Source organism: Condylura cristata, unplaced genomic scaffold (assembly GCF_000260355.1).
Source record: "Condylura cristata isolate star-nosed mole 26May11 unplaced genomic scaffold, ConCri1.0 scaffold00020, whole genome shotgun sequence".
In the NCBI taxonomy this organism is placed as follows: Eukaryota; Metazoa; Chordata; class Mammalia; order Eulipotyphla; family Talpidae; genus Condylura; species Condylura cristata.
Genome location: NW_004567121.1, coordinates 17,271,316 through 17,280,351, shown reverse-complemented (window position 1 = coordinate 17,280,351; position 9,036 = coordinate 17,271,316). Strand labels below are relative to the sequence as shown.

Genomic DNA, 9,036 nt, shown 5'->3' with positions numbered 1-9,036 from the left:
AATACCACTGTGCCACCAGGGGGGACCCACTAATGGGCTTAATTTTTAAAGCTCTTATCTTTGAGAAATATTTTAAAATTTGTTGTAAATATGTTTTTTCTTAACCACCTGTAGGCCAGCCAGGCCTTCGAGAAGCTATTTCGATGTCCTGTATTACCAATGGAAGTGGTGCAAACAGAAAACCAAGTCATACCAGTTCTGTCTCAATTGCGAGGAGAGAAACGCTTTCATCTGCTGCTAAAAGGTATTCATTTGTGGGAGGCGGGGGCAGCTAACATTGCAGGGTTATCAGAATGTGATAACTCAGTCTACTTTTTAAAAGAACATGAAATAGAGTTGTTTGAAATTCAAGTGAGCATGTCCTTTGAATTCTTTGAATTTAGAAATAGTCAACCTTATACTCATTTGGTTTTAAGATTCATAATATATTTGAGTTGATCAGGAAGGTTTTGATTCTTATTGAAGAAAGTGGTTTGGTTTGGTTTCTTTTTTAGTAAGCATCAGTATATTAAATATGATTGTACAAGTGAATTTTCCTTAGCAAGTGACACATTTGATAAGGCATCATTAAAGGAGAAATAGAATCTTAGATATATATCTATAATAGTAAAGGTTAGCACTATTGTAACTTCTGCTGTTTCAGCATAATTAAAATTACAACTTAATTCAGAATGTTGCAGTAATATGTTATGCATGCATTGGGGGAGGTGGACTAGTGGATGGTGGAAATGCTGTTATATACAAGTTTCAGTAGATTACAAATATAGATTCTATATGTTCTTTACTTTTTCATTAATTTTTGTTCCAATAAAATTGCTTACAGGATTTTTCTGCTTTGTGTAATTCCGACAAAATTATTCCATATAGAATTTGGAGACACCAGAAGAGATATACTACATACCCTTACAGCTGTTTTTTTTAAAGAATAATTGAGAAAAAACTTGAAGTAATAGAATAATATTTAAATATACTGATGAAAAATGGTTGCCTCTATAAAGGAAGGCCAGTTACTGAATTCATCGTTTGTGTATATTTATAAATCTTAACAAAACATTTGGTTACAGAGTAGTGAAGAAATAACACCTCTAGGCCTTTCAAAAAGTCGTTTTTAGAAATTAATCTTCGAAGTCATTATTATTACAGAGTATAGAATTTCTCCCCCGAATCATGCCAAAATGGTATACTTATACTCTACTTTCAGGAGAAAAAGACAAATTTACAGGAAAAAAACATAATGGAAAATTTTAATAGCAGCTTTTAATAAATTTCCTTTGTTGTATCCAATACAAGCTTGGATCCATCCTTTTTCTTACAGGTTCTGTGTAGTGATCAGTATGATTGGGACTCAGCAATCTAAGATCAGCTGAGTTTGTTAGTTTATGACACTTTGTATTTGCCATTAAGCAACCCAAGAGAAAAATCTCTTTTAATATAGTGGCCCATGTAAGACTAATATGTGAATTCAGGACAGTTTGAACACCAACAAGGGAGAATTAATTTCTAGCATAGTTTTAAACTTCAAAGTCAGTCCAATATTTTTTTTTTTTAAAGATTTATTTATTCATACAGAACTGGGGTACAGGCCAGAGATGCGGAGGGTGAGAGGATTCACCAGAGACAGTGGGGAGCAGAACAGGCAGATAGACGAAGTACACTGCTTGAGGGGAGCAGCGGGCGGGTCAGGAGAGGTCTGCCACGCCATGTGGTCACCTCCGGGGCAGGCGGGGATCGAACTCATGCGGAAGTGGCTTTAGCTTCTTAGTGCAGTGCTTTAACCTGCTGCGCCACCAGGGAGGGCCCCTCAGTCCAATATTTTTAAAGTAGAATTGTATTTCTGAGCACATACTTTAAAAAAAAAAAAAAGGAACATAAAAGAAACTGCCAAGGACCAGCCGGAAGTCAGAAGGTAACAGACCTGAATCAGATTAAGAAATGTCACTCTGAAAATTATGTTTTAGCATTGTTAACAATTGTAATGTCACAGTTAAATTGTATATACTGTGTATATTTGTTTAAGATATTCTTAAACATACCTCTTTGTAGATTGTGTATCTTACAGTCAATTACAAAAGGTGCTCTGATTGAGAAATGTAGGCTGTTGGTGGTTTCTTGTCATTTCAACTCTGGAATTAAAGCTTTGATTCTATCTGCTTTTTAATACTGTCAAAAATATTTATACGTTATAAGGACTTTTATCCATTGTGACTGGGAATAGCAGATCCTTCTATGTCAAGAGTCAAAGTGCAGAGTCATAAGAGTTTATACATAAATATCTTCAGTCTTTTAAAATACAGCCACATATATTCGTCATTTTTTTATGAAATGGTAAGCCTCATATGTATGTCTGATTCAAATACGTGTTGATTACCTTATATTAAATATACCCATAAATCATTTAAAATAATTTTTAGTTTTATTTTTTAAAATAGAATAAGAACTTTTAAGCATTTGCAAACATGTCAATTAGGACCTCTTTCTATGTATTTTTCCTCAGTCTTTTGTAATTGTCTCACATGCTATTTAACGGCAATTTTTTAGTAACTCAATATTTATGGAACTTTTCAGAGTATTCAACTTAGTTTTATAGGAAATGGCAGTTTACTTTTCTATGTAGTATCAATTTTATTTTACTTAACATGATTAAAATAGCAAATACTACTTGAAGCAGTTAACTCTTTGTAAGTTTAAAGCCCAGCTATTGGAAGTATATAGAAGAAACAAGAAAAAGTATATAAAAGAAGCAGGAGAGTTTCTAGTAGGATAGAATAACCTACCAAAGGTATGCATTTAGTATGCATTGGGTCTTAGTGGGTATGTTTTACAGAGGTATTGGAAAGTGTCACTGATAGTGTAATTTGGCTAAGTTGAAGTCAGTTAGCAGCTCTTTTATTATCCCTCCAAATTGCCAGGATGGCAGAATACATTAGAGGCCATTTCATTCCCATATCTTCATAGGATATATTGCCTTGGAATTCTTAGAAATTCTTCACTAAAGATTTTAATACCTTCCAGGATTTTCAAAGAAGTATTATTGAATGGAAGCGGAGTAAATTGTATTGGCTGTATGATTTAGGATTTTGATTTTTATAATACTTTTTTAAAAATTTGTTTAAATATGTGTGTTCCATGTTATACTTTATTTTACAGTGGTACAGAAAAAAGGAAAGAAAAACCACAAGGACAGAGAGAAAAAAAAGAGGAATCTCATTCTAATGATCAAAGTCCACAAATTCGAGCATCACCTTCTCCCCAGCCCTCTTCTCAGCCTCTCCAAACACACAGACAAACTCAAGAAAGCAAGAATTCTACTCCCACCAAAAGGTTTTAACTGCCCCCAAGTACAGAGCTAGGGAATGGTTGTAATGATACCTAAATTCTGTAACTTTAGAAATGGTTGGCTATTCATGAATTCCAAGTGAAAAGCCTGATGGCATTTCCCCCCTTCTTTGTTGCTGTAATCTCTTTTGGCACATTAGGGAAACGAAGATTTAAAGTCAAATTTCTTAGTTAAAACTGAAAAAATCTAAGTTATAAACAATTTGATGAAACAAAGGCAGAAGTAACCTCTAAAACCAAAACAATTTTTTGTAAGAAAATTACAATGTACTTTAATTTCTATATGACCTTGTGTAGTGTATATAGTCTTGGATAGAGACTTTTCCATATGCAATTATCCCCATCATATTTTGGCATCATTACAACCTTCATCTTGCAAGGACCCTACTCAACAAATGGTTCCTCATTGTGACTGCATCTCAATTTCAATTTGGGGTTTTGGGAGGATAAGTTCTTGCTTCAGCAGAAAAATGAATCCATTTCACCTGGTCTTTTCTATGCTAAAGGCTTGCTTGAGGGCTTCTCTCTTTGTTTTTAATAATTAATATTTTAAAATTATGAGATGGGGAGAAGGGAGAAACATTCTAATATTGTGTGTGAAGCTAAATTGGGGATCTCAACCTGCATGCTGGGAGTTTGGTGCTACAGCTACCTTGTAATTAAATATTCAAACCAATTAAATGAAAACTGCCTGCATTAGAAATGCTGGCTCAAGTATAATGATTAGGTATTTTATCATCATACTTCTGCTTGGAAATCTTAGGAAAATATTAAAACATTCCCAGAACCAACTAGGATTTTAGTAAGGAAAATGACACATATTCCTAAAAGATTTATGACATATTTTTATTTCATCAATTTAATATTTTGCCTTAAAACTCTTGGAAATTTGGGGAAATGAAACACTTTTCATTTGATTGATGCATGTTTAACATTTTTAAAATACTTTGTGTGCCTCACGCAGATTCTTATGCTATCTAAATGGTTTGTAATTTCTTCTGCCTGATTTGTCTCATGTGGAGTTTTCTTGGATCTAGCTTATTAATGTTATGCAACTTCAGATTGTGTGTATGTAAAAGTGGCTTTTTAAAAATAACCAGTTTTTTAAAAGTTCTGATTTGACTTGGTGTCTTCTTTGACTTGATGCTTCTTTACCCCAGACCTTTTTTTTTTCTTTCCAGCCTTTTAAGGTCTCCTGGAAATGTGCTTGCCATTCTAAATTGCTCTTTGGATCTACTATTGCAAGAAGTATTGAAGACTGGATGAGTTGTAGGATAGTTATCAATGCAGCAAAAAAATCATTTATAAATAAAAAAAAACTTCAATTATAAATATATCAAATCAGTATTGAGAATACAGTATTTTTGTGTTAACTAATGTTTACTTCTGGTCATGAGTAAAACTGTCTCAGGTGAATCTTCTGAATTAATAGTGAAAATTATGAAACAGACTTGGTGATTGCCTTGTTTAACTCCTTCACTCATCCATGATGAACTTTCAACTAATCCTTCCTTCTCTTTTCTGGATTAGCCTTAAGGAAATGTTAACAGCTGCTTTTGTGTTCTGTAAAAATTGTCCGTACATCTCATTATTACTAATGAAAGTTTCTCTAAGAAATTAATGTATTTCTTCCAGCATAAAGCGACCATCAACAGCTGAAAAATCACATAATTCATGGGAAAATTCAGATGATAGTCGTACTAAATTATTGAGGGCAGTTTCTTCATCAAAGTTGATATCAAAAGTTATAAAAAATACAGACAAGTAAGTATTATTATGCATTCTCGGTTACACCTAATAATAGTTCTGTGACTATCATGTTTGCATATATAATCATGTGGCTGTTTTGAACCATTAAGCATAATTTACATTGCATATTTCTTCTAAGTATTATTTTTTTTTAATGTATTCTGAGATAAGCTATATGTTTCTTGTTAATGCCATCTCAGATAATAAACCTCAGTAAGTATAATAAGATTTGAGGATTATTCATAAATTCTTCATATGCTTTCACGGGTTCACTGGTCATGTGGAATATTAATTATTTTATAAAACAGTATATTTTAGTAAAGACCAGTGATACTGATGCCTAAATTTCATGTCTAAGTAATTTTGTGTGCTAGGCATAGAAGTTTTCATAATTTGTTCAAGTGTTCTACTAACCAAATAAAATTATAAAGTAAATATCTTTGAATCTTTTGCAGACATAAAGATGTCATCATCAACCAAGGTAAATTTAAAATGCTTTTTAAAAATAGCCGTGCTTTTAGACATAAGTTAAGTTTTTGCTATTAAGAATATTGGCTTATTTAAATGTACACTGAAGTACACTCATAGTAATCAAAGACAAATGAATTATTATAGTCATTTTTTAAAATGTCCAATTTTTATTGTAAGATATGTTATTTTTGTCTCAACCAGCAAAAATGTCAACCCGTGAAAAAAACAGCCAAGGTAAGAATAAGCTACACAGTTGGTCGCCTTCTAAGTTAATTTCTTCCTGGATCTCTTATTTGGCTTTTCATTGTTTATACTGCCTAACTTTCCTCTAATTAAAGGAAATATGGTAATTTTAACTAGTGAATTCAACTATTTTTCTAAAAGTTCTTACATTTGTGGTATTTATTTATTCAAGTTTAACAGTATAAATAAGCATGTAGCATTACAATGAGGTACATAGTACTAACTACCTTACTTTTAAAAAATTAAAGTTGTACTTAGAAAAGCCATTTAAAAGATTGATAAATTTTAACTCAGTTTCCTGTCTTGCCAACCTCATCGCAATAATCAATCACTCATTTCCTAAAGCTAAAACTGAAAATCAGAGTCTAGCAAATCCATTTCCTATTAAAATTTTCTTTTCATAATAATTTTAATTTCTGGCTACTTGCTGTTGTTGGCTTGTTCTGACCAAAAAAGGAAAGCAAACTTTCTGTCAATGTGTATTTATATAACTGCAAAGTAGATAAGTTTTATATATTAGTTTATATTCTCTTTAGATTGCCTGCAAATTTAGCTGACGCATGCTATTCTTAAATGAAAGCATGTCTTTACTGTGCATGCTTTTACAGCTTATTTGTGTCAGTTATCCATATTTTTAGATTGTTTTTATATTAGCCAGTTACAGTGTGGATAAATATTTTGTTAGAGATATAACTTGAGTTTGTAGATATTTTACTTTATTTAATGGAAAAATATTTGTAATAATTGTATCATTTGTTTTTTAAATAGAAATCCTAAATGAAGTTGAATTTTGCTGGCATTTTCCTTCACTTAGGTCTTACTTTCTGCCTTCTTTATAATTAAATAGATAAGTAATGGTTGAAATACTTTAAGGAAAAAGTAAAATTTTATCTACAAAATTTGTATTATATATCAAAATGGTTTTGTTTGTTTTTTTAATAGAGGTAATGATAAATAGTGGAAAGAGCAGGGAATGGACACCTCTGTGTTTGGTCCTGATTTTTCTGCATAACCTCCTGGAGACCTAGGGCAAATGTTAATGCTTCTGAGTCATTTTTTAACCTACGGATAATATTGGTAAATCTTAATTCACATTAATAAAGAATGAAATAATATATGTAAAAGTGCTTTCAAAAACACCATAATCTAAAAAGTGCTTCATTAACATTTTGTTAAAGAGCTTGAATTTCATAAAATTCTCTAGGGTAAGTGAAAAAGGAGTACCTGCTTTCTCATGTGGTAGAAAGGTATGTTCTTTGGAAGGAAAAAGAATTTAAGAGTTAATAGATAGGAAGTAAGTAAGTTGTTTGTGTTGGTGACAATTTTTAAAACCATTCACATGAGCAAATGACTAAATATTTAAGCACATTTTTCTGGCAGAAGACAAAGCATGATCACAATGCTTTTCCCAGGGTGAAACTTACACATTTTACTGAGAATGTACTGACCCTTGTGATTTTTCTTAAGTATGGGAAAGTTGACTGTAATTTGAGTAGTGGGAATCTGTGTTTTTGCTTTCCACTTTTAAGAAGTGACAGTTTGCTTCAAAAACATAACTTAGTTTTAGCCAACTTCTCAGGAGAATGAAGTGAAAGCTGGGAATAAAATAGGAAAATAAGTTAAATTCTGTTACAAGGATATTCACTCAAAGATTTGTTCTAGATTTTGGCATTTAGTAGGGTTAAATGTTGCTAGTCTTAGTTCTGGACTTTGAGTCTGTTCCTTTGCCACTAAATCAGCTGTGTTCAGTCTAGAGGATAGACTCATCACTGGAAGTACCTTCGAGAAAAACTTAATGCCTCACCCTGTTATGTAGTCCAACCTGATTAAAATTGAACAAGGCTTATGGAAAGATGTAGATGACTTCAAAACGGTTTAGGAGATTACAGGTAGGACTTGGGAGGTAAGGAGCAGAGGAAACCTGTGAAAACTAGCTTGCGCAACTAGGTAAGAGGCAACTACTGAAATAAACATTTGAGAAGTAGACTATAGAAAAATATAGGAATTTGGTTTTGGATGTTAGCACTTGTCATAAAATTTGTAGAGATGTATAACAAGCAGTGTTAGAGTAGATGTTAAAACACGTGTATTTCAGGTGTTTGCTTCAGCAGCACAGATACTAAAATTGGAATGATCCAGAGAAGATTAGCATGGTCCCTGCGCAAAGGTGACACACAAATTCGTGAAACATTCCATATTAAAACACACACACACACACACACACACACACACACACACACCCCTGTATTCTGGAGTTCAGAGGCTGGTTCCACTATTTACTTCATGTGACACTAAACAGGTTACTTTGCATTCTTAAGACCTTGTTGCATTAAGTTGATAACTGAGACAATATAAGCCCTCAAGAATTACAAAAATTAAAGATAATAAATTGTTTAATTGTAGTACCTGACACACAGTACTAAATAAATTTTAGCTATTAATACATGAGTCTGGCAATAAAAACTTGTACTTAAATATGAAGAGTAAGCTGACGAAATGACCAAAAATAGATGATCTTCATTTTATATGAGTTGTAGTTACATTTAAAAATTTGGTATTTGTTTTGCAAGTCATATTCCATGAAACCATGTCTTATATTTTAGCTATTAATCCTAAAATACTTGTCATTTTTGGATACTTTTTTTTTTTTTTAAGATTTATTTATTTATTCATACAGAACTGGGGTACAGGCCAGAGGCTCAGGGGCGGTGAGAGGCTTCACCAGAGACAGAGTGGGGAGCAGAACAGGCAGATCGACGAAGTACACTGCTGAGGGGAGCAGCGGGTGGGTCTCCTCCCGGGCAGGCGGCAGGCGGGAATCGAACTCATACGGAAGTGGCTTCAGATTTTCAGTGCTGTGCTTTAACCCGCTGCGCCACCAGGGAGGGCCCAACTTTTTTTTTTTAATGTGATTAAATTTTTTTAGCTTTCTATTGGCAGTGGCAGGTGTGACTAAGTCATCTGCTTTGGTTTAGGAAAAAACCTGTTTACATTTGGTGTGTTTAGGTGAGTGGTAGCTGGAGAAACCTTTACCTAGAAAGTATCTTTAGGCACAGTACAGTAGTAATACTGTGATATTTATTGCATGTTGTGATCAGCACTTAGGCAGAAGTATGGAACCAATGGGAGGTGGAATGGGATCTACATAGAGAGACTTTGAGGCTTTGTGTGGGCAGAAAAGACAAGTTTAAAAAACGCTCTTATTGACTTAGATCTTGTCTGCACTCTGAAGCCTAA

The 9,036-nt window shown here is 33.1% G+C and overlaps 1 protein-coding gene across 4 annotated transcripts in view; it reads left to right on the top strand.

Moving 5' to 3' along the window:
* The window catches only part of EML4 (echinoderm microtubule associated protein like 4), a 117,336-nt gene that overhangs the window by 62,146 nt on the left and 46,154 nt on the right, over window positions 1–9,036 (top strand). Inside the window, exons 3-7 of one of the 4 annotated variants that reach the window (XM_012727495.1) lie at window positions 115–244; window positions 3,148–3,321; window positions 4,972–5,100; window positions 5,541–5,566; window positions 5,758–5,790. In XM_012727495.1, the coding sequence (XP_012582949.1) occupies window positions 115–244; window positions 3,148–3,321; window positions 4,972–5,100; window positions 5,541–5,566; window positions 5,758–5,790 (492 nt within the window). The remainder of the gene's footprint in view (window positions 1–114; window positions 245–3,147; window positions 3,322–4,971; window positions 5,101–5,540; window positions 5,567–5,757; window positions 5,791–9,036) is intronic. The other 3 variants (XM_004686254.2, XM_012727496.1, XM_004686256.2) reach the window with 3 other exon arrangements.